General features: G+C 40.4%; 1 protein-coding gene across 2 annotated transcripts in view; it reads right to left on the reverse strand.

The window, feature by feature from the left end:
* The window catches only part of cgnl1 (cingulin-like 1), a 35,008-nt gene extending 13,808 nt beyond the window's left edge, over positions 1 to 21,200 (reverse strand). Inside the window, exons 1-10 of one of the 2 annotated variants that reach the window (XM_026168979.1) lie at positions 20,838 to 21,200; positions 16,168 to 17,758; positions 15,914 to 16,008; positions 14,145 to 14,250; positions 13,634 to 13,735; positions 12,949 to 13,085; positions 10,827 to 10,965; positions 10,296 to 10,508; positions 260 to 466; positions 37 to 141 (exon numbers count right to left, since the gene is read on the reverse strand). In XM_026168979.1, coding sequence (XP_026024764.1) covers positions 37 to 141; positions 260 to 466; positions 10,296 to 10,508; positions 10,827 to 10,965; positions 12,949 to 13,085; positions 13,634 to 13,735; positions 14,145 to 14,250; positions 15,914 to 16,008; positions 16,168 to 17,706 — 2,643 coding nt within the window. In that variant the 5' untranslated portion in view covers positions 17,707 to 17,758; positions 20,838 to 21,200. The other variant, XM_026168988.1, reaches the window with a different exon arrangement.
* Between the last annotated feature and the right edge of the window lie 4,469 nt (positions 21,201 to 25,669).

Consider the following 25,669-nt stretch of genomic DNA (forward strand, 5'->3'; position numbering starts at 1 on the left):
GTATTATCTAACACAGTGAAGTGTTACTAATCTTACTTGCACATCCTCAAGTCGGATGGTCAAAGCTCTGTTTGCACGTGACATCTCCTCTTCTTGCTCCGTAATTTCAGATAGAGATTCTTCAAGTTGCTTTTTCTCTCTCTGTTAAATGGACATTGTTGCATATGAGACTGTCATTTAGTATACATATAATGATGCTACAAGTGACTGTGTAGAACAAAACTAATAATAGTTGAGACTCTGGAACTCCACCCCTTACCTCCAGTCGACCAACTTTATCCCCCAGCCTGCTCTCCTGCAGCTTGGCTTCGTCAATAATTCGGTTTAGTTTGGCCACCTCATTTTCCAGCTCCTGCGCCCGTCTGCGGAGTCTCTCGACTTCTTGAGTCAGACGTCCTGCTTGGCCCTCTGCTACACCCTTGGCTGCCTCCACTTCTGCCTTCTCTTGCACCACTGTGGCGCTGCTCTGCAGATCAGAACAAAACACAAGGCTTCAGTACAAAGGAAGCAGCAGTCTGTGACACTCAACAGAAAGTGGAATAATGAGGCATGATGGAACATTTGAGACCAACTCAAATACCTCATAACAGAAGCCATTTGTAATACTCAGTCCCCCAGTGGCCTTCCTGTAATTCTCTTACACCTTATAATAAACCACAATTGGAGGTAACTAAATCTGAGCTTTTATTAGCTTCTGCTGATTGAGGGTCAGCAGGCTAGCATTGCAGACCTGTTATGCTAGCCTGCTGGGTTAGCACTACACTACTACCAGGTATTAATACAGACTGTTGTGTGGTATATGTCTGCAGTTGTAACACAGATGAAGTTTCAGGTGCACCAGTCCTTTGAATTTGCCTTATGCCCAAATCTACTAATGCAAATCCTTTAACTCCTACATTTCAGGGTGGAGTAATGACACTAGTCAAGAACAAGCTCTAGCTGAAAACGTATTCCAAATTTTTCAATTCCCTTGAATCATATGCCTTCAAGATTGTAAATTTCTTTAATCAATGCCAGCATGTTTTTCTGACAGCTGAAAAACAATGATGTCAAACTCTTGGAAGTGGAGCTAGAGCACATCTCGCACATCAACTCGTGTGCAAGTCGTTTTGTATTGTGTTGGTAAACTGTGTTCAGACTCAAAGATAAAACTGTTGTACAGATGGGAAAACACATGTATGCCAGTGTTTTGTCCAAGAGGATGAAAGCAAAATCAATAATGTAGTAGTAAAGAAATTGTTATTAATATCCATCCACAGGGTGGAGTGCTGTGCAGAAGAGAAGAAATGGGAGACACCCAGATATATATGTCAGTGCGCGAGGAGACAGAAACAAAGAAAACTGACTACAGTAGAACCACACAACAGATAACAACAGGTTTCAGTTGCGCTTACACCCTTCTACTGAATAACGTCAGCAGGCAACAGGCTTGTAAAGGTTTGTTTGGAAACAAAAATGTTTTTTGGTATGGAGGTGGAATGTAAGGAAACTGGTTTAGTAGTTTACAGCCTCAGTACAGCGAGGTATGCACGCATGTATGGCCGTGAACACAAAATTACAGAACAAAATCTGTAAACTCGATTTGTCACCATTTTAATATATGACAGAGGTGAAAGTGGTGAAACATTAAATACATAAAAGAAATGCTCAAGGTGGGAAAATATGCGAAAGGACTGCGATAGTACAATCATACGGGTCTTTCTGTGCAGGTCTTTGTTATGCATCACACACTCAGCTGATATCCAAGTATGACACTTCAGGTGTGTTTGTATGTGTGAGTGTACTAATGCACAAAAGCACACAAGGCCTTCTGTGTTTAAGAACCAACTGATTGAAAATGTGATCTAGCTGGTGAGACATAGATGAAAGGTAAAAATGTAAGAAAGCAAACAATGAAACCAAAAACTGGTTATTCATTCTCTGGCACTTTCTTACTGAAGAGCTACAAACACCTTCCACAGAAGCAGCATAATCACAGAAAGAGTGTCATGTAAAAATCTAATCTAACCTAATCTAATCTTTGAAAAAGATAAGGAAACAAACTGTTAGTAGATTTTAACTGCAACGCGGAAAAGTTTCCTTTTGTAAATTGTCAGACAATTTATTTACAATTTTTTTAAAAAAAGTTTTAAATGCCTAGTCACCTCCTGAATGCCCTTTCATGACTGATATAAAAGGTGCTTGTTGGTTAGCACATCTTGTCATCACCGTGTGTACAAAGAGGCACGTCCTGTATTAAATACGCGATGGGTGCCTCCCAGTTTCAGGCCAGTCAGACCTGTTTTCCGCTGTCACAACATAACCGCCCTCATCACCCACTCACTGGATAATTTAGTTTGGTCAGACGAGAAGAGCAAGAAGGTTCTGGATTTGAATCAACCAGCCGCCTGAGCCTTTGGGTGGAGTGTTTCTATGTTCTCCACATACCTGCAAAGGTTCCTGCCAGGTACCCTAGCTGCCTCCCACAGTCCAGACATGTCTGTTAGATTACTTGGCAAGTTTAAATTGGCCACTATGACTATGCATTGGTTTTGCAAGCCTGTCCAGGGTGTATCCCGCCTTTCACCGTATGACAGTCGGGATAAGCTCCAGCAACCCTATGATCCCCAACTGGATAAACACCAAGAACATGAATGGATGCCTGGATAGATGGATGAACCACAAAAAACATCTGCAGATTTTATAAAAAAAAAAAAAAAAGAAAAGAAAAGGAATTTGCTTTTTATAACATAATACAATTTCTCACCAGCACAAACTGCAGCCTCAAAAGTGGCCAAGTTGAATCAACACCTGTCTCAGGAAATATGACATATAGTGCTATTTCCAGCTTCTGCCTTGGACTCTACTGCCATGGCTTTGTTATTTATATTGTACTGAGACTTGGTCTACTGGTTTTAGTTAAATCTTTGGTTGCATGTACCATCTGAAACTTAACATTTAAGAGTAACTTAGCTTTTGGCTCACAAGGATTCATCTACCTGCCTCCCTAGCCACCTATCCACATAATGTAAATGATAATAGTTCCCATTCTTTGCAGGGTGGATGTATCTTTATCAAATTCCATTACATTTTTCGCTTGATGTGCTTCCATAAACTGGCATCTGGTTGAATAAATAAATACTCAGTTTTTTGTGTAAGTTCAGGCTAAAATGTTTGAGATGATCAGATGTTCTGTGTCAAATTGTGTTACAGCAGCCCTCCAAATGCTGAAAACTAATTAAAAAGCTGACAAATCAGTTTTATAGACAACAAATGCTGGTAACCATCTTTATGACCACTTTCTAGGAAGATTAAACTCTATAATAAATGTGGATTTACCGATTAAATTACTGATTAAAGTGTGATTGTGTTGAGGGCAATAAACAAAGCTGTAACTACAGTAATAAAGGAATAACGTGTGGCATGATGGTGTCTGTGCTCCATTTCTGCATGTCCCACTTCCCACATTGGGTCACGTGTTAAAAACAAGAGCAAAGCCACCCAGCCAGAAGGAGAGAGACCCTTCTGCTGTCTGTGGGAAGAAGTGGGAGGGGATGCAGTGACACGATTAGTCAGTTTTTAATGAAAAGTTTCCCATCTGCATCGTTAATTTATTTTAAGTGACTTTAATAGACCTGCACTATAACACATTTATCTCACAATATCAGGAACACCTGTGAACTTAAGTGTTCATACTGCTAATAGAAAAATCTTTTTTTATTTGGCTCTTAGAGAAATACTGAATTTTAAATTTCTTCAGGGTTTTACTGCCTTAATTCTCTTGCTTTTCACTAGTACAAAAAGTTAATAATTTGTTAAAGCAGTATTAAAGTTTACCCAGCAATCACTGAAGGATTAGTACTAAAGAAACCTCACTTTATCAGCTATTATTTGTTTATTTTGTCTATTTATTATATTCATTTATCACCACTTCAACTTGTGACCAACAACACAAGCTGACTTCAGTGTATTAGTGAAATATCAAAGAAGAATACGTATTAAGATTATACTGCTGTTACACTTGTCCTTCTACCCTAAACTCAAAGATTGACTTGGGACCTCATGTGTACTCTAACTGTTTACCTAGAGTTGCACATTAACTAACTTTGTGCAGTCTTTGAAGCAACTCCAATGCTCAAGCGAAGCGAATACTTAGAAAGGTCGTTTGCTACAGTGAAATCTTGGCTTAGCTTTTCCTACCGACCTATTAACAAACTTCAGAAAAAGAGTAAAGAGTGAAATCCTCAAACAGCTAAAGTGCTGATCATGTCAGAGTAACTTCTATACATCACAGATGAATTTAAGATTATTTCATTGGATATAATGGATTATTTAGTACATTAACTTTCACCTAAAATGCTTGGGCAACAAGTAAACAAATCCAAAATGCAACTCTAATACATTCAAGGTACATGTTATTTTTAAATATTAGATTTACAGTAAACAGATAGAAAGGAAGCTTCTCCAAATAAAGACATTTTCCACACAGGGAGCTGCTAAAATGTCATCCTTTCTCCCCCTTCCTGATTCCTGGTGTTGTTCTTTGTGAGTTTTGTTTTCATTCGGGGGTTTCTTTTCTGCAACTTCAAGATTATAATTATAATGATTAATAGATGTACAAAGAACAAAATCCAAGAAAACCTATTCAGGTAGTACAAGTATATACAAAGAACACTACTGAAAGACTGTTTTCATCAAGGTGAGACTTTGATAAAGACTTTTTTTTTCCTTCCAAAGAACACAAAAATAATTTTACAAGAAGACAGAGAGTAGTGTTCTTCGGATACACTTGTACTGCATGATATTTAGCATGCTTTTCTTGGTTTTACTCTTTGCATAACCACCAGCCCTACTGAAAAGCACCTGTTAGAGCAGCCATTTGAGACACATAGTGCTTTTTAAAATAATATTAACACATTTTAAAAGAAATGCATTACATATATAATATGTAAAAACAGCTTGGGCCTCAGCTAAGAATTCACCATTCAAAAATTATCACCTCCTCCATCTCCATCTGTGCAGGTACAACAACTGATTCAAGACAGGAAGCTAAGTCAGATGGAGCAGTGACCAAAACATTTTTGGCTTTCCCTTTAGATGAATTTGCAATAGAATATATTAACATTTCTTACCTTCCCAACTTTAGTCAAAACAGAGGTCAAAGGTATGCAAATCTGCTAAAATAAGCACTAAAGGCTACAGGAAGTCTTTTATACATTGTCAGTGCACAAAACACCAGAGGGAGTGTTTGATGTGTTATTTGCATTTATCGGCATGTCACTTGCTTATTCTAACTAATCCTGTTCTTGTCACTGTGGAGTTTAAGTTTTTGACAGCTAGATAGATGGAGTTCTTTGCGGTCCTTGTTGGAAAGGAACTACTACACACACATGACTTAAGAAAATAAAACTGCCCAAGGTCATGTAGAGCTCACCGCCTTTTCTGCATGATGTCAGATTATCTGAACTTAACCCTGATATCAGGAAATTAAACTTGAAAAACTTATTCGGGGAGTGCAGAAGCTGTGATTTGGTTCAACTACTCAATGTATTACAAACACAACAGCTATCTTTAATTTAAAAAACAGATACCTGACAGACACCCGAAACTAAGGTTAACTGCAACAGGAGACCTGTCATGTACTAATGAAAGAAAGGATTGAAGTACAAATTAAAATGTGAAACCTGAGAAGTACTAAAATCTCCTTGGGTAAAAGCGTAATCAAATATAGTCTTGTCCTCAGAGAAATGTGAGTGGAAACCAGCTTTTAAAACAGTCTCTGTGCAAGGCCCCTTTGCAAGGCCCCTTTGCAAGGACGTAACAACCAGACAAAATGGCACCAAATAAGTTCTATAAGAGGCACTGATGTTTCTTATTTAAGGAAAATTCAAAGCAAGACAAAGTACAGCTGAAGTAAAGCATTCTGAACCACTTTTTAATAAATAAATAAATTACAAAGCCTTTAACAAACAGTGGTAACACTGTTTGTTCACTCACAGACCACAGAGTGTCAGTAAAATCAGGTATCACAGTCCAGAATAAAGTTCAATCAAATGCTGAGCAGAAACAGAAAGAGACCAGAAAACTGCATATATTCTAGTTTTTTCAGGCCAAAGTTGACAGAAATGAAATAGAGCTATGAGTGAGAAAAGAAACACCCATAATACACATCCCACACAACAAGTCAATCCAGAGAATTTACAACAAACGCAGAGACCTCAGCCCACACATCAATTTACTATCACATTTAATTTCATGTGGCGAAGCAGCCTGCTGGCATTAATCCAAATACAAGATGCAAAAGTATGAAACAGGTTCAGATTCCTCTCTTTGTGGCCAAACCAAACAGAAAGCAGAACAACAAACATCTCTGCACATCTCAACAGGAGATGAGTGTTTTACTTGACTTCTGTGAGATGTTTTGGCAGATTGGGCTCCTGCAAAAACAATAAATACAAAAATCCAGGCCACTGCCTAGTTTTACACAAACCTGACCCATGTTTAGCTGTGCTGCAACATTTTCTGAACTGAACACCTGAGTGAGCTGCAGGGTATTTAGTTCCTGGTTTTCATAGCTTTTAAAGTCATCAATCTATAAAGTTATCACCACAGCTCTTTGAAGACCAAGAAGTAAATCGCCTAATATTTCAACAAGATATAAACTGCTAATTCCTCGCCATCTCTGTCAAGATAATCATTTCCTTCCTTGCTTGCTGTCCTGCATCTCATGCCTCTTCTTCCCAGTCGCCTGGTAAATCAGCTCCCAAAGCTACGCTGGGAAATACAGAGCTATCATCAAACACACAGACTCATGCTGAAGTCTTTACTTTCAAAACAAGCCTGAGGGGGAACTCTTCTCTGAGCTACACAAGTTTGATGATCAGACAGAGAGACTTCAGTTCACACACTGGCAGAGATTACTGAAGAGGCAGGCTGAGATAGAGTACAGGCCAGAAAATGAACTGCATTTAGGTCCACATGAGATCACTGTGGAGTGTTGTGTGGAAACTGTGGAGTTAGGAAATGAAGAATACAGCATTTGGGATTGAGGTTAGAGATGAGAGCGTGATAACAATCTGGCTGTGTTACACACTGTGGTTTGGATCTGTAGGTGAAACATAACAAGAGCTGGAAATGATGCGATAAGCACAAGGCTCTGTCTTTACAGTTAGGAAGGGCTGAGACCTTTTAAAGCCTCTAACACTGAAAATATGGAGCACTGTAGTGACGGAGAAGCAACTGCAGCACCCTGAAGAGGAATAAATGAAAATATCTGAACCTCTCCCGCAGATCGGAGCAGGTACACTATAACAAAGCTGGAGCTGAGTAAAGAGGAGGTCTACAGGGTGCACATTCCCCACTCTAACCCTGGCATTCCTGGAAACGAACCCTAATCTCTACTCACCACACCTCATCTTTCTGCATTTTTCACATACTAGCACATGTCTAGTTCCCAATGAGTACATATCTTTAGTTACAGAACATTAAGAATGGTGCTAATGCTGGCTAATTTACATAAAACAATAAAACCAACGTTTTTCAGCCTAGATAAAATTCCATACATTTCATCTCATCAAAAACACAATGTAGCTTTTAAGTTGAGACACAAAGCAGCCCCCCACCCTTCTTTCACAGGGGTCAGCCTTGCATCCCCTCTCTTGCAGCATACTGACCCACTTATTCTGCATGTCCCAACCCCCGCTGCTTTTATTGTGTGAAACAAACTCATCATTCATCAGCAACTGAGGTCCACAATTACCCCGACTCTTTCAGAGTGCAGAGAGAAGAGGGGACGTGACGCGATCAGGAACAGCAGCTCATTAGATTAGTGATGGCTCGTCACTGCAATTAACTAATATACAGAGGGATTTCGCGTTCCACTTTCCACCATTCCTGTCCACAAGAGCAGGTCTGGTCACTGCAAATATCAGGGCCAACAAAGAGGAAGGCACCTAAACAAAGGTAGCACTTCAGTTAGAGGGCAGGGTGAAATATTCACAATATGTATTTTAGCTGTGACTGCAAATTATTTACTTAATGTGTCATTTACATGCTGGCAAGACTGTCTATTTAATCAAAATTTGTATGCCATTACAATTGAATTACAAAAAATAAACAAAATAAAAAACAAGATTACTGAGATAAAAGAATTACATTGTTGCTTTGTTGACTTTTGATAAACAAGAAAGGTAAAACCAATTCAGAAAAACTTTTGTCCATTGTGAGGCTCCTTGAAACAAGAGTTACTGTGTTAAACATAATACTAAGCAATCATGGGTATGATTTTTTCTTTAATCGGGCAGCCTTGCATGCTGATTTGTTTAGATTTTTTTTCTCTCTACTTGCATGTTGCCCAGCATAAACAACATATATTAAACTGGTAAAGGAATGCCACTGCGTTAGATGGATACAATTTCATATTCTGCATAGTAATCGATACACCAGACTGGAGAAAACATTAATTCAAGGAAAATAAAGGAAACAATTCAACAAGAGGCAGCTTTTATACCTCACAAGAGAAAAAACAATGACCTTATCTTGCCAAATGTTTACAATGCACTGAGGGTAAATCCCTGATGACCTCAGGCGAGCAGTACCTCTGTTTGACAAAAGGAAGTGTTCTCATAGAGCCTTGTTACACAGCAATGCTGTGGACCCCAACCAGGCCTCCAGGAAGCTGAGAACAAGGACAAGTTCCACTCGTGAAGATAAACAGGACACACGTGGGTCACAAAAAACAACCTACTGACAACAATGCATCTTCAGTGCCATTCAAAGCTATTCTTCTCATCTTCTATTTCTGAAACAACAGATGACGACCCCTCTAACTAGAAAATGCACTTTTTTCATTTATTAGTAATGAATGGCCCATCACTAACACTAATCTGGAAATATTATGTGGTGCAAGTGTAACACAGAAAACTACTGATGCACTCCAACTTCTGGTAAAAATGATATATACTAGTGGTGCAGAATAATACGGAATGGTTCAGATTTCTTAAGACAGTTGTGAAGCTTGCCAGAAATCGTCATAATGATGATAAAACTTTCTCTGCGCTACAATAATGACCTTGACTGTAAGGCAATACTTACAAATACAGACAAATGTTTCTAAATTGTAATTTTAAAAAGTTCTCCTTGTAAGAAGACTAAGCCATTAAGAAAGACTTGGCATGAAAAATGATGATGAGCAACATTTAAATGTTACATAGCGTTTTGTTTTCATTTTATCAGTTTGCTCTGTTGACTCAGCTCATCCACAGTGAACTCAAGTGGAGGTCAATTTCCACTTCACTGAAAAGAACAAACAACTCACATCGCACAACTCTAGACTGAATTGATGAATATTTCAAGGTTTAGTACAACACATGCGAAAAGACGAGTTAGTAGCAGTTTTCTACATTTCTATTAAGGCGTAAAGTAGTTTTGAGAAACTACTATTCACCAACATAAATTAAAGAGCATTAGTTTTAAGGGTCAGCAGATTAGAAAAAACAACAAGGCCTTTTTGCTTCCCTTTCATGCTTATCGTGCATTTCTTTTTTATAGAAATGTAGTTACTCTGATTAAAACGACCAAGCGTATCTTTCTGCCTATTTTAAAACCAACTGCCTCGGAATCTGCATACTCAGTGTCACAGCTGTGTAACTACTGAAAGTGTAAATAATGGCACTTCAAAGCAGAGGACCAAACTCTAAGGCTACATCCACCCTAGCCCGGATAGATTTGAAAACAGCGTTTTCGTCTGAAAACGTTCCGCGTCCACACTAGTGAGTGAGGATTAAAGAATTTGAAGAAAAACTATCTGAAGCATGTACAAACTAGGGCTGTCAAAATTGAGAGCAAACAAAACAACTGCTGTATAATACCCTCCACTATCTTTGTTTAATTGGTCACATGACTGCATCACATGACAAAAATGCATCATCGTTTTTGAAAGTCTCCATTTTCGCTGTCCACACTGCGATGCAAAAGCACCGTCTTCAATTGTATTCATTTTCCAGAGCGTTTTCAAAATGCTGCATTTTCCTTCGAGGAAAACGCTGTCTCAGTGTGGACGGGAGACCAAAACGGAGAGAAAACTATGCGTTTTCAAACGAAAACACATTAAGTGAGGACGTTGCCTAAGATGAACTTAAAATCCACAGCAAACAGGGTTACAGTACCCCTGACTGTGCTTATACCCACACCTCTCTGTAACACTCTGTAACATTGTGCTGTGGGTGAGATGGCAAATAAGCGAAAACAGAGAAGGAATCAAAGTAGAGGAGAGTGGAGGAAGGGAACTGAGGGAAACTACATGGGAAGCTGAGTACCTGCTTGGCCTCCTCCAAAGATGTCTGCAGCTTGCTTATTTCCTTCTCGTACTGCTCCTTCATTTTATCCAGCTCCTGATCATGAGCGGCCACCTCTTCCTTCAAAGCTCCTTTCAGAGCCGTTAGCTCCCTTTCTCGCCTCCTCAGCACCTCCTCCTGTTCCTCTTTGGCTAGGATAGCTTCCTGCATTTCTACCTTGAGCTGCATCATCTCCTATGGAAAATGCAGACATTTTGACAACTTTAGTCCAGAATTTGCAGAAGAAAAAAAAAAAGCTTTCAGCAACTATAATGTCAATGTGATCATTTTAGCTACAATGTAAAGAATTTAGGAAATCAGTGATAGGTTAATTGCTATACAGGCTGCGTTTAGATCTTTTGAATATTACGTGAAACAGGAACTTAAAGGCTTAAATCTTCTATATTGTTTTATGAATAAAGTTAATTAACCCTAATGCAACCCCCCCCCAAAAAAACGCAAGAACAATAAACATTTATTTTTCTTTCTATAACAAAGGGCACTGTGGCTCACCACCATAAGCATGTCTTTCTCTCCATCAGCAGCAGACTTCTTGGCTGAGTCGAGTTCATCATGCATCTCTGACAGCTGGTCCTGCAGGTCTCTGATCTCTGTCTGATGTTGCTCCCTTTCCATTTTCACCTGGAAAAGCCTAACAAACCATTCAACATGTCACAGCATGGTACAGGTCCTTTTCATACACTGCACACATGTACAAACATACCCATGCATCTGCGCCTTAATTCATGTACAAATGGCATCAAATGTGGTTGAGCTGAATGTAACGCCTCTAGAGCACACTCGTTAAAATGAATAACTGTATGATTGAAAACCAATAATTTCTAATCTGCTTCTTCATCTCTGAGGCAGAGGATGATAAGTGATGTGAGACACCTTAAACAAAAACCACACAGTAATAAATTGATAAAGACTGGCCTCAAATGCAACATGCTATAATTTTTACAAATTATTTATTCATTTATTTTTTTAAAAGGTAACATACTGATTCAAGAGTAGACGGCATAAACAGAAATGTCCCTGATTGATTTGCAGCTGGAAATAAGGCTCAATTAATTTTAAAGAAAAGAGTCAGAGGAGTAAAGACTTCTTTGGTACTCTTCAAGCTGAAAAGCACAGCTAAGCTGAAGCTACAGATAATAAACTGAAGAACAAGGAAATGATAATTAAAGATCCTGAATTCACAGAACAAAACATTATGATAAAAGGACCAACACAGACACAGGAAGAAATTAAAGAAAAAAGCTCAGTTTTCAACAGCATGAAATTCTCATGAAGTGTTACACAAATTAAAAACACAAAACCATTGGCTCGAAGATTGGCAACTTTGCTACAATTTCCTTTTCAACCATGCAGAGCTCAAAACAAAACAAGGAAGCTATGAATAGTGGCGACACTCTGTACTTGAATGACTGTGAAAACAATTACACGAAAAGCAGTTTGGAACGGGACAGTTAGTGCTGTGATTGAATGGTAAATGAGTCACCAGGCACACAGGAATATAGAGGGTAAAAGATAAACCTACCAAACTCATGGGGACACAAAGAGTTGTACTACAACACAGAGGTACTGATATGGTAACCACAGTAACTATCAACAGTCTGGGCCGTTTCAACAACAGATCTCCATTACTGTTACTTAAATCACACTTTTGATACACCTGAAAAAAGGAGGTGCTTCACCCACTGGCTTTGAGTATGTTCCCAACTACCCATGTGGGGGCTTCATAGCTAGTCATTAGAAACCAGTACTGCAGCAATACAAACAAAATGCCACCACATGCACTTCCAGTTTTAATCACTTAAGGACAAAAAACAACAAAAATCCAGTATGTGTGGGTTACGGGGGTGCATTCGTCCCTATGGCATTGGCAGCTTACACTTTGGGAAAGTCACCATCAATACTGAAAGGTTTAAAGAGGTGTTTGAGCAATACATGCTCAAATCCAGATCACTTTTGGGTTTGTTTATTTTTTTAGTCAAGTCCTTGCGGATTTCAGCAAGACAATGCTAAACCACATATTGCATCTATTACAACGGCATGGCTTCATAGTAGAAGAGTCCAGGTGCTGAACCTGCTGCCCTGCAGGTCGAAAGTCCAGATCATCAACTGAAACATTTGGTGTATCATGAAATGGAAAATGGACTGCTGAGCAAAAGTTCTGAAACTTGTGTCCTCAGTTCACAGATGTTTTCACAGACTGATGTTAAAAGAAGCTACACAGCTGTAAACATGGCCCTGTCCCAACTTTTTAAAGATGTGTTTCTGCCATTTATTAAAAATTACCTTTTTTTAATTTCTTAAGGTGAAACATTTTGTCATTTTTTTCATCACTGTGTTGGACTGCAGCTGATGATGGTAGACTTTGATTTGGTGATCCACTGAAAGCTGTGGGATCACTCTTACCAGAACCAGCAGCAGGTGGAGAATCAATAGTCTACCATCACAAGCTGCAATCCAACACGGTGAAGTCAGAGTTCATCTGCAGGATGAGAGAGTCACTGGAGAGGCAGCTGACAAAAAAAATACCCATTTATCTATTTGAAATTAACTGCTTATAAAATATTTTATTTAATACGCCTCTTAAGGAGGCAATTTGCAACTCCTTTACACTTACTCTTCCACTGTGGTCTGTAGGTCAGCTTCTGTTTTGGCATGTTTTTCCTTCAGGTGCTTGTACTCTTCCATGCTCTGCTGTATCTTCTCCTGCAGCTCCTTTAAATCTGCAGCCGTCCTTTTGTCAGCCTGATTTTTCTGTAAGTAAAAATGACAAGGTTATTACAGCTTGTGTGTTTAAGTAGAGACACGCATCTAGTCTTTTACATTTCTTAAACTAAGCTTTAGCATTTGAAATGAACATTTTTATTTATTGTTTGCTGAAAGTAAGTTTGAGGATTCAGCGTTTTTTGATTACAGGACGTGTTTTAAGTATAGCAAGCAGTGCCATTGATATACCATCAGCATATCAATGGCACATATTTTACCCCAAAGTCAACGCCTGGCCAACACTATCCATATTTGATTATTTAGCTTCTTATTTAATTCCTTACCTAACAGATCAACTAAATAATGAGTTTTCAAGGGAGTAGCCTATTTGTTGCATTATTCTGTTAGCCTTTGTACTACGCTTAGTCAATGCTACACCCAAACACTAGTCTTTAAATTCAGCTAGTTGAACAGTAATCCTGTAAAGCTCCTTTTCAGCCAAACCCTTGATTAAAGGATATTCTCAAATAACAACAAGTTAAGCAATAAAACCAACATAAACAAGCTGGTCATAGAGACAGTCGCACTGTTCTTACCATGCTTCGTTCCTCTAGTTCTCTTTTCAGTTCAGACATTTCTTTCTCCAGTTCAGCATTTTGCTCCTGCAGAGCTTTGGTCTGAGCAGCAAGATCCTGGGCCTGGAGAAAACAAACAATTTAGAGGTGCTCATTTCTTATTAATCCATTACAAATACAAATGGAGACTAGGTCTTTGGACAGTAGTACCCTGATAAATTAAATAATCTTCGGGTAACAGTAAACAGCTTTGGTGTTAACATCTCATGAAAGCACACAATATTTAATCATCAATCGCCTTAAATAAAAATGAATTTTAATAATGAAACCAGTCTGGCTAATCTCCCACCCATTTAATGGTAGGCAGACTAAAGAATTAAGCTGGTGCTGCTCTTTTACTCCACCCCAATCACCACCAATTGTGATATAAAGATGCATAAAGATGACATCTTGTTTGACATCTCGTTGGCATTTAATACTGTAACTGTAGACTGCCACTGTGCACAAGCAGAATGACATAAAATGGCCTTACTTTGTTGTCGCCTTGCGCACTTGCTGTGGCCCGAGACTTCAATGTCTGTATCTTCTCAAACACAACGTTGACCTTTTTCTTCGTCATCTCATCATTATCATTGCTCCTGCAGACGTGCACACAGACAGTTGCGTTAAAACACTCTGCTTATCAAAGGTTTCAAAAACTTTATTTCAATGTTGTGGCGGCCAGAAGTTAATCCCAGATTGTTCTGGGAAAACAGTAGCTTATTCCCCTCCTTAGAAGGGGAGAGAAAGGATCATGCTGCCTGGAAGTGACACCTCACAGCACAAACAGCGCCATTATAGCCATCCAATAAACTGTTAGACACATAAACACAATCCAAATAGGCAGTGTATTTTATTTTCGGAACTACATTGGTATATAAAATGCAGCTATATAAATATATACATTTCAGTTTTTTCTATTATATATTTAAAAAATGGCTACAAGGGCTAAGAGATCTCACCATTCCTACTCCAATAAAAAACGCAAGTAAATTTCTGTAGTCAGGTCTAAGTTTCGTTTATTTTAGATAGTAAATGGACCAGCACTTACACAGCACTTTTCTACCCTACCTGAGAACTCAAAGCGCTTTATATAACATGCCTCAGTCACCCATTCACACAGGCCTGGCTCTGCCTCCTGAGCTACAGCCACCCGCCCAAATAATATAATAATTACTGAAACAAAAGATGGTGATGAGAAAGAAGCTAGGATTTACAGTATTGGGTAGAAGGACAACCACACCCACAACGTTTCTACACCAGCCCTATTATTTTCAAATGTCTTTAAAAACTAACAGACTAACCCATTGTTCTAAATAGTAAAAAAAACATCAATTTCCTCCAACTTCAACTTCTCCTAAGTTTAAAAAGCAGCTTGGTCCTCGGCGTTGAACAATGCCCATTTCTGAGATCATCAACAGATGTCTGAAGGCCCAACGATCAGGGGATTTTCTAAAGTCACAGAAGAACATTTAATCCTTTAGTTCGGGTGAAAACATAAAATCAACAAAACTGAAGTTGCGCCATTTTCACTTGACAGCAGCGATAGATTATTTCAATAAATGGTGAGACTGACACTGAAAGCCAAACCCCTTAAATCTCCCCTCTCCTCATACACATGATTTTCATTAAACCGTTATAACCCCTGTTGCTGCATGTTTTTCTTCTGGGCCTTGGGAATGTAGTTCAATTTCAGCCCCTGCACTTCCATCTGTGCTTCCTTTCATTTGTCCTGTGGCTCCTGACCTGTTGCCCGACACACCCAAACAGCTTCCTGTTCGACTTCTACAATACCCCGATTCAATAACACATCCAGAAACTGTAGTGATTGTATTAACTGTAACTTTCTCCATGAAATTGTTACTGATGACAGTATTAACTGTTTAACTACTGAAAGACTCGCTGGTATCCATAGCCTAAATGCAAACTCGATGTAATTTTTTTCGAGACAGATCGTCTCCTCTACAGAAAGACAGGATTTTATTCATTATTTCACACTACACAAAGAACAAAGCTGACTAAAAGTGGGATTCTGCAGGAAAACAAATTCCAGACAACTGGATCGCTCACAGCCTGGATGGGAGGGTACGAAGACCACATTCCTTCGTTTTTATCACAAACAGTCCAGCTCAGATAAAAAAGGCACATTAATTTACTTCCACAGAACGGTTTCTTACTTTGTGTGAACAACACTCAGTTCTTGAGTCAAGATGTTTTCACAATATCTGGTCACATTTTGTATGGGAAAAAGTTCAGACTTACCCATCTTTAAGGTAATTGAACAAAATCTGTTTTGCTGTCTCTTCATTTGTTTGTTGCGACAGCTCCTGCTGACCTTTCAGGAGATCAGGTGTTGCCTGGATATGTCAGGAAGAGAGAGTGAGATCTTAACAAAATAAAAGAGAGGAACACTTCTCTCATAGATCATATTTTGAAAAATGCTACTTTAAATTAAAACGAAACATAACTTAAAACAAACAAATGTAGGATGCAGTGATAATGGTCTGACATTTTACCTGCACGTCCGCGTCTGTCCCGGGTTTTTTGTTTGCTAAAGAAGATGGCCTGGATAATGACGATGACAGTGATGATGTCAAAACCTTTTCACTTTCCTCACTCGCTTTAATCTTAAACGATAGAGAAGAGGACTGAGTCTGAGGGTTTTTGTAACCCTGTATAGAGCCAACACCTTTAGAAATGGTGTTCTGTGGGGAGCCAGGTGCACTGGTGGCATGAGATCTGGAATCAACGTGATCTAAAAGCCAGGAGTCCTGACTTCCAGCTGATTTCTGCATCCTCAGCTGTGAGGGAAGCAGGACATGCTCCTTGGATGTGCCTTGATGTAGCTCCGTGTAGCTAGAGCTATTTTGCAGGCCGAGGGCGCTATCAACACTCCGTGAGCGCTTCCTGTCCTCTGGATTGATCCTGTTTCTGCGCCCCGCCCTGCCTCTGCGTTGAGTGCCATCTTTGCCGTCAAACTTCTCAATGAGCTCATCAACACCGGGTATAGAGCCTGTGTCAATATCTCTGCCTGAACCAGGCATAAAAGGGATGTAGCGACGATTCTCGTGACGGTTTATGGTGTCTGCATAAAGGGCCTCCATTTGTTCATCCATTGGCGTCTTAGAGGTGGAAGATGAGGAGGAGTGGCGGGAACGGGAAGAAGGCTGAAGAATTGGCTCGCTGGAATCAGTCCTGCGCAGGGGAAGAACATCAGGCTCACGAGGGGTGCGCTCAAGGTTGGAGGTGGCACTGCTCCTAGGGCTCGACACAGTGGAGGGCTGAGGCTGGGCTGGAGGAACTGGTTGATGTGGAGTTTTAGAGGTCAGCTTGGGATGAGCTGGATTCAGGGTGGTAAGAGGAGCTTTGATCTGTGGCTGAGACAGTTGTGACTGTGGCCTGCTCTGAGGCTGAGTGAGCTGTGGCTTCAGCTTAGGAAAGCCTGCCTCATTCACACTCTGGGATGTAGGTTGTCTGTTCTCAAGCGGCGTGGCATCTTTTTTCCGGTCAAGGCTTGATGCCCTACGGTGAGATGCTGCAGACCTTGGGGACCAACTCTGGGGCTGGCTCCCAGTGTCAGGCCTTGAAGGAAGGCTGTTGAAACCCTCAAGGTTCAGGGAGTTGGTCTCTGGATCATACGGCTGTAGTATCTCAGGGTGCTTCTGGAAGTTCAGAAGGGAGGATGGTTTCTTTTCTTGGGATTCTGTGACACCATTTTGGGGACCAGTATAATGCAACATCTTCTGAGTCCTGTACTCCACAAAGGGGCTGTTAGATTCAGCCTCTTTGCCACGTCTAAAGTCATACTCATCGTAGCTGTTGATAAAAGAGTCTTCTGTGTCGATGTAGCCATTACCTCTGGGGTCCATATAAGTGTGGGGACCCCCATCCTGGTTGTTGAGAACCACAAATGGGTGTCCATCTATACCTTGGACTCGGATGCTGAGACCATATGTTCCAGCTCCATTACTTTGTGGCTTGGAAGGGCGGGATGGCTGAGCGTAGCCCCGCTGTGGTCCACTGCTAGGAATGCCAGACACTCTGTATGACTCCATCAGGAATGCAGAAGGAAAATAAATCCCTCTCCCTGGATCAACTGGCCCACCTCTGCAAGGAGAAGATTTAGAAGCACTGGATTAGTCAGAGATGAGATGCTACATAATTCAGCGACATCAACAAACATTCCTTAGATGTACTTTCAGCCAATAATGAAACTTTATTGTTCTAGCTTTCATTTTCCCTTCTTGTCTTGCATTCCTTCTATTCTACTTGTTTCGCAGGAGAGACCTTTGTGTCAAACTACTCAAGTAATGTGCTCTAACCAAATGAAGACAGTGCCCTCCCCTTGTGTTGCCTGTAACATCTCAGAAACCATAATATCCCTCAAGAGATGAGTCAACTTCTGCCACATTCTTTAACAACAGAAACAGCCAGGTACTGTTTAGCAAGGCCTCACAAGTGTGTGACTAACAGGTATGATATAACGAAATGACTGTTTACCATGCTTGACAAAGACTATGCCTTTCTCTTCACCTCCTAAAAGGTATCATCATGAATATGAATGAGTTAAACCAGGGAAACATCTCAAAGCTGTCATGTCTAAATAACTTCAGCAGGTGTTGGGTTCAGTTCTCTGTCTGTGTGCACAAACGGCACAGGTGAGCCTTGTAAATGACACTGTTAATTGCAGCCCTGGGAAAAGTCATGAAAAGCGGGCAACAAAATGTTATCGAGCCCTTTTCTGTCACATGCATAATAACTACAGGTCTGTCAAAGCTGACAGATTTGCAGCTAGACCGTGAGAGCGCAGCTGGCAATAAATATCAAACTGTGTACAAATATTAAAAGTGAGCCACCCGGTGTTTTTCAGGGAAGCCAGTGGAGACAAAGCCATCAGCAGCCACCATGTGCTTTTCACTGGACAATGGCCTTTCAATGTGTTCCTGTTTGTCTTGCTGATAGCATCCTTTTCTGATGTTACAATACAAAGATGGACAGAGGTGGGCCTGGAAGGAGGACACTGATAAGACTGACAAGAAAGGGCAAAAGCAGGATGTATCACATAAGTGTGAAATGGGTCAAGACAGACTTATGGACACAGATAATCATTTTGAAAACATAGTACTATGAGGGGTTTCATGGCAATGCACCTGTAAATTTGGCTGTTTTACATGTCTATTTTCAGGTTTTTCTAATTTGCTAGAAAGTGGATATTGCAGCAAAATGGTGGATTCCTCCCTGGTTTACCTTACCAGATGAACAGAGCTAGCTAAGGTAGTTCAACCATCTGCCTCCTGGATGCCTTACTTTGGAGGTTTTCCAGGCATGCCTAGCTAGGGGGAGACCCTGGGTAAAACAAAGAACTCCTTGGGGAGATTTTACATGTCCTTTTAAATTGCTCTTAAGTGGGTCAGATCAGTGTAACTACTCTTTAATAATATATGAAATAACACACTTCCTTTGAGATCTTCCAATATTGTACTATTCTACTGCAGTAACTCAAAGAAACCAGTAACCAACTTTGTCCTGTAATTTAAAAAAAGTGAAAAACAGGAACCTTTATTTGATGGAATACTAATTTAAAAAAAAAAAAAACATTTGCTGGTTAATCTGTCTCCTACTAATTTTGTCAATGTCTTTCATTAAGAATAATTTAAAACTTCATTAAAAGAAAGTTAAGTCCTAAATGTATGCCCTCTGTCTTTACAGTTTACACATTCACTGAAGCCAGTGGGACCAACTGGAGCCTCCAATGGGCCAGTACTGGTGTGTTTGACATTCCTAGTATATGTCACGCAGCCTAGGAGTATCTCGGGATCCCCCAGGAGGAAATGGATAACACTGCTAAGGAAGAGGAAGTCAGTAATACCCTGCTCAGCCCACTGCCACTACCTTCAGATAAGCGGGCGGGCGGGCGGACGGACGGACGGACGGACAGATAGACAGATAGATAGATAAGCCAAAAGAGACATTCATCTCTGGTTATCTTATCTGGCAGGAGATTTTAAACTAAGGCATTTAGCTGAGCTTGAAAAACCACCCTGATCCCCACGTATTTCTTCACTGATCAAATGTGTAAATGCCCCCCCACCACCACACACACAAATACACACCTGCCATATAAGGCATGAAACAACAGCTACCTGGGAAGCATTTAACTTAATGAAACTAAATAAAATCTTGCCTTATAAACAGCCAAAGTTTCCACCATGAAATACTGCAAGAAACTTTTGTGGGCCACTCCTAGCAAACCACGAAGATGATTCAACTCCAGTTTGTTTCCACTAGACTAATGACATTCTGTTCCAATTAGCCAGAATTACTCAGTTTCACACGCAAACGGGAGGAGAGAAAGGCTGAGGTAAGGTGTCCTGTCAGGGAGGATGAGCCAGATTAAAGCCTGAGACGACACAATAGACCCTTTTATGCTCAGTGTATGTATCTAGCACACAAGGGCTCCAACAAGTGTGTTACTTTTTCCTCCCATTGTGTTTTTCACTCCAAAAAGGAGGAAACTCTCAGTGAGCTGCCTCACTGTCCTACACAGGGTCGGTGCTTCCTTCAATGACCCCTGTGCTGCCTGTGATGTCCATCCAGAGTGCAAGTTAGGATGCAAGCGAGGGTGAAGTGCAAAAAATTGTCTTTTTCTGTGTCAACACCTGTAGCCACTCACATATCAAAACACCTAAATCCAGATGGGACCAAACTTTGGAAAAAATTGGAAACAAACCTGCCTGTGAGGGTTTAAACGGTGGGAAACTATTATTAGGTTACGTAACATGAATGGGAGTTCACTAATCTCTAGCGGCAGGTACAGTAGAAGCAACGTGACCTTACAGGAGCAATTGTAAACATAAGTCAGATAAAAAAAACAGTTAATTGGATGCAGATCTGAGAACTGAAATCATACAGTAGCTCGTTAGCCAAAGTGAAGAGGTAGCGCTTTGATTTGACGCAGTTTCTCGTTATTTGGCTGCTGAGTGCAACAGGTGGCAGAAACACATCACCATCTTCAAATTTTACTTCACCTATTTCTCACCTGTACCACTCACCTGAAGTAAACGAGCTGTGTAGAAAAATAAGCGGCCCTTCTATTCGTTTAATTTTTTTCTCCTCCGGCTGAGTTTAACGGCTGTTAAAGAGTCTCGCGCACAGGACAGTTACTGATAGCTAGTTAGTTACTCACCGGCGTCGTTGCTCTCGCTTGCTCACTTATCCCAGGTTTGGAAAAAAAGTTTTCTTCGAGCGGTTTTAAAAGCTAAACTCTTTTGCAAAGTGCCCGCGCCGCACTTTGCTAACTTATTTGGTCCTGAGTTGTTTTCTGAGAGTGAGTGAGAACCGTTTCAGAAGGACGTTCTGAGCCTCCGGGCCGCTCCGCCTCCTCAAACAAGCGCACTTTACCCGCCCACCCACTCAAAAGCAGTCCGCTGGTCCTGGAGCAGATCTCACACAGACTACCCCCGAACTCCCAGGCCCCACTCAGTTTGGACCGACTCGGCTCGGTTCAGCTCGGTTTTTAGAAGCTCCTGCACTAGCGGGGAGTATTGTAGCCAGAGGTGACACCTGACAAATAATTAATTCATAAATTTTTCCTTCTTATTAACTCCTTGTAGTTCAAAAATGTGTTTGACATGTAGTGTAACACAATAAAAGTTTGTACATTTCTATTAATTTCTAAAACAAACTAAAAGTTTTGTGACTCCTGGGAAAACTTCCCACGTTACATAATGTACGCATAAATCCAATTTGTAAGTGAATGTCTTTAAAAACCGAGAGCGTCATCTAGTGGATGGTAAGCTCACCTGACTGCACCTAAACGCATCACCAGAAAGTCAACAATGAGTATCTCAGAGAGTGATTTAAAAGGCATGAGCTAGTTATTATGCTGAGCAGATATGCTAGAAAAATGCTGATGATTGTGGGGAGTGTATACTGTTTGTGTGCAGCCTCTGTGATGGTGAGCATGCTCTTAGTGGGGGGTGCCAATGGCACTGTGCAACTATAAACGACAGCAGGATTACAGTCAGTGTCAGTGATCCTGAGGTGCTGTGCTTGATGCTCAGTTTCCATCATAAACAGTCACCTGTAGCAAGCAAGTGTAGCCACATGCTAGACAAATATTATTAAACAAGCCACAGAAGAAGATGCGATTTAATAATCATCAAGTTTGCTTCTTATTTCTCAGGCTGTTTTAAAATTTATGGAACAAATGACCTTTAAAACAATCAAGAGATAATGTAAAGCTGAAGATCTCCGGTGTATTTGAGGCTTAAATGCTATTGTACTGAAATGTTTTATGGATATAATCTTCATCGTCACTTAAGATAATGAAGATTACATTGAGAGCAGTCTAATTTTAGAAAAACACATGTTTAATATTTATTTATGAAAGAAATAAACGTTGCAACTTTGAAAGGTACTTGAAACCACATTATGTAAATTTAATATATCATAAATACACAGGAACCATGTTTAGTTTAAATATTACTAACGTCGGTCGATCGATATTTTCTTTGGGCCTAATCAATGCCATGAACTTCAAATAACAGCTGTCATACAAATCAGAGTGGCATTAAAGTGAGTGCTGCTTAAAGCACCCCCAGCCTCTCTTTTCAGTGCATCCATGCTGCTCCTGAGTGGCAGGAGAAAGAAATGGTGCATTCACTTGTCTTTTTATAGATCTTGCCACTGCAGTGTAAACTTCATTAAACCAGGGGCCTAGCTTCCCCTTCGCCTTTGTAGTGGCCCACTGTTTATATTTTTGTCCGCAGAGACCACGCGGCACCGCAGCCTTTAATCTGAGCCACTGTGTTGGGTTACAGCCGCACACAATGGGAGCTCTGTTCTCCGCTGAGGTGCCACAGCTGGGACCTCTGGGCATGCTCAGTGCACACCTCAGTCTTATCCCAATTATACAATAAGGGGGTCTGCAGGTTTTCCAGGGGCAGGTCAGCCCAACTGACCTGTAGCAGCAATTGTGGAGATGCATTTTATTTTTTTGATTTCATCTTTTCACAGTCACCGAGCCATTGTGGGAATTTTATTTTAAATATTTAATTGTTAAATTATTCCTAAAATATCCACATTAAATAAAACTATTCACAGTTTTTTAAAAACACTTCTGTTTCAAATGCCAGTTTTGGATCCATTAGCGTTCCCACATATTTATATTCATCAGCTAATCTTTTCCTTGCTGCTATCTGGACTTGGATCTCCATTTAAAAATGTACACACAAATATCTAATGAGCCAATCAATGGTAGTATAATGGTGTGGGTGATGTTTTCTTTTTGGTACCTCAGCCCAGCTGAGCATCTTTAAACACCATAGCCTACTTGAGTATTGTTGCTGACCATCTCCATCCCTTTGTGACCACACTGTAGCCATCTTCTGATGGTTGTTCCCAGCAGGGTAAGACACCATGTCACAAAGCTATGATCATCAGAAACTGTTTTTTTTTTAATATGACAAGGAGTTTGCTGTACTCAAATGGCCTCCATGATCACCAGATCTCAATCCAACAGAGCACCTTTGGTATGTGGTGCAACAGGAGATTCTCATCATGATAAGCAGAAACTGTGTGATGCTGTCAAGTCAACATGGACCAAAAACTCAGAGGTTTCCAGCAGCTTGTTGAATGTATGCCATGAAAAATTAAGACAGAAGGCAAAAGGTGTCCAACTGGGTACTGGCAGGGTGTACCTAATAAAGTGCCTTGCCCATGCTACTTTCTGGATCTGATTTCACTGTATTACTGACACTCTTGCTTCCCAGCTTTGGTGTGTAGATAACTAACTACACCATCAGTGCACATCTGGCAGGTTACGGTGGGTGCACAAATGTCAGGTAGGTCATTAACACACAGACACACAGGTGAACCTCATCAAGCTTCACCCTGTCTTACTGCTCCTCATAAAGATGTTGTCCCTGGATTCCTTACTGAGGGAATCTGATACTAAAAAGACAAACTGTGGAAGTTACCAGACTTCTTGTGTCTAATTCAGAACCCTGGAGCTTTTTTGTGGCCTTCTTAATATAAAACAAGGACTAGGTATTTTATCCATCACTCTAAACTGCTTCAAAAATGGATCTCTGTGCAGCTGGTGTGGGCAGGAGGAGCAGTACATTGTTGTTTTGAGTACATGTAAAAGTAATCTTTGAAATTACTTTTGTGCTGTCGTATTTGTTTTCCACACTTTATGCCTAAAACTTCCATTATTGACAGATAAGCACTTGCTTTGTGTCTCTGTGAAATGTCTGAATATCATATCCTGTTCTCCTCACTATGTTGAAATGGTCAAAAAGCCTTGAATCTTAAAGAGCTGAGATTAGAAAGTGAAACAGAAGACAAGAGGCCTGTTCAGTGCAGCGTGCATCCTGAAAGTGGCAGAGAGGCGGATGATCTTACTGTTAGAGCAGGAGGAGCAGCAGGCTCTTTGGTTGAGATTCAAGGATGTGAGCCAAGGACTTTCTGTCAGCTGGCTCAGCCAGCAGCCATGACAGGAAGTCAGCCTTCAGACATGGTGGTCCCACTCCTACAGAAAACATGCACACCCACGACCACCACCACCAGAGCTCAGCACAGTCACACGCTCCGTTTATCCCTGCGAGGAACGCTGGAAGGCCACCGCGCATCACTGAGCTCACCGCAGACAGAACGGCAGTCAGCACTTTTGTCACCTCAGTCTGACGAATGACTCGAGATCAGACCTCTCAGGACGCAATGAGCGGTCTCCATGCTTACATCTGCACGGAGATAATTCTGCGCAGATGTACAGGCTCTGAGATTTACAGCACAGCAACAATCTTCCAGGTTCAGAGCAGTATTTTCACAACGCTTTTGGGATTCATTAACTTCAGTCACAGCACAAGTAGCAGATTGAGTACGGCAGGTTACAGAGAGAGACACTTCCACCAAAGCCATTTATTAAAAAACTGTTTAGGTTTGTGCTTTTCAACATGACTGTGGAAGTTCAATTTCAGTGCTGGGTGGGTCATTTTGTTTTGTGTCAAAATATAAGACAATTTATTCAAATATTATTTAACCTCCTAGGACCTGGCGTCCACATATGTGGACATCACATTTTGGGTTGTCTGGACCTAAAAACACAAATTTGTCTCTACAAGAGCCTGATATCCACTTACGAGGACATTATCCTGCCACTGTTCTATCAAAATTTAAAACAAATGTCCTCATATGTGGATCTCATTTTTGTCAGAAACACAAATCAGGTCAAAAAATTAATCTGGCAATTCTTTGTTTTTACATTCATGAGGTCCCAATATGCCCAAATATCAAAGAGAAATTAAAAATGCATGCCATGGAAGAGTTCAGGTCTTAGGAGGTTAAGGCACGAGGATCTGTCTCTATACTGCATAAATGAACTTGCAAAAAAGAAAAAGTAGGAGCACAGCACATATACAGTACGCTGCTATCACACTTTATTAAAAATAGAAACATATATTCATAGTACTTTTCATACAGACTACAATGGTCCACTGGTATTACTTTCAAAAAAGAGTTACATACTATAAAACACTCATTTGGCCTAAATCCACTGTAGAAATGTCTCAAAAACAAAATAACAAAAACGATAAGGAAGTCTAAATGAATCCCATTGTTTCAGAGCTCTTCCTTCTTGTGCGTTAAAACACAACAAAGGTTATGGAAAGGTGGAAAAATGTAAATATGGAGAGGAAGATGAGCGAAATAAATGCACATACGATCGAGTTTAAAAAAAGATGGCACATTTATTGCAACATAAATGTTATATACATCGTGTTTTTCTGTTTGAAAATGACAGAAAATTCAAATTCTCGTTGCCGCAGTTTTTCAATGTGCATCAACAACACCTTTTATTTGACACAAGAACAAATCTTTTTTTTTTTCCTTTTTTTTTTTTTTTTTCAATCAATCAACAACGGAGACTGAGGAGTACGATGGAGGTCGCGCTTTTAGGAATCTGGAGCTCATACGGAGCCTTTTTGAAGTACTAAACTACGAGCAGCAGTTCAGCCG

Source organism: Astatotilapia calliptera, chromosome 1 (genome assembly GCF_900246225.1).
Source record: "Astatotilapia calliptera chromosome 1, fAstCal1.2, whole genome shotgun sequence".
NCBI lineage: Eukaryota > Metazoa > Chordata > Actinopteri > Cichliformes > Cichlidae > Astatotilapia > Astatotilapia calliptera.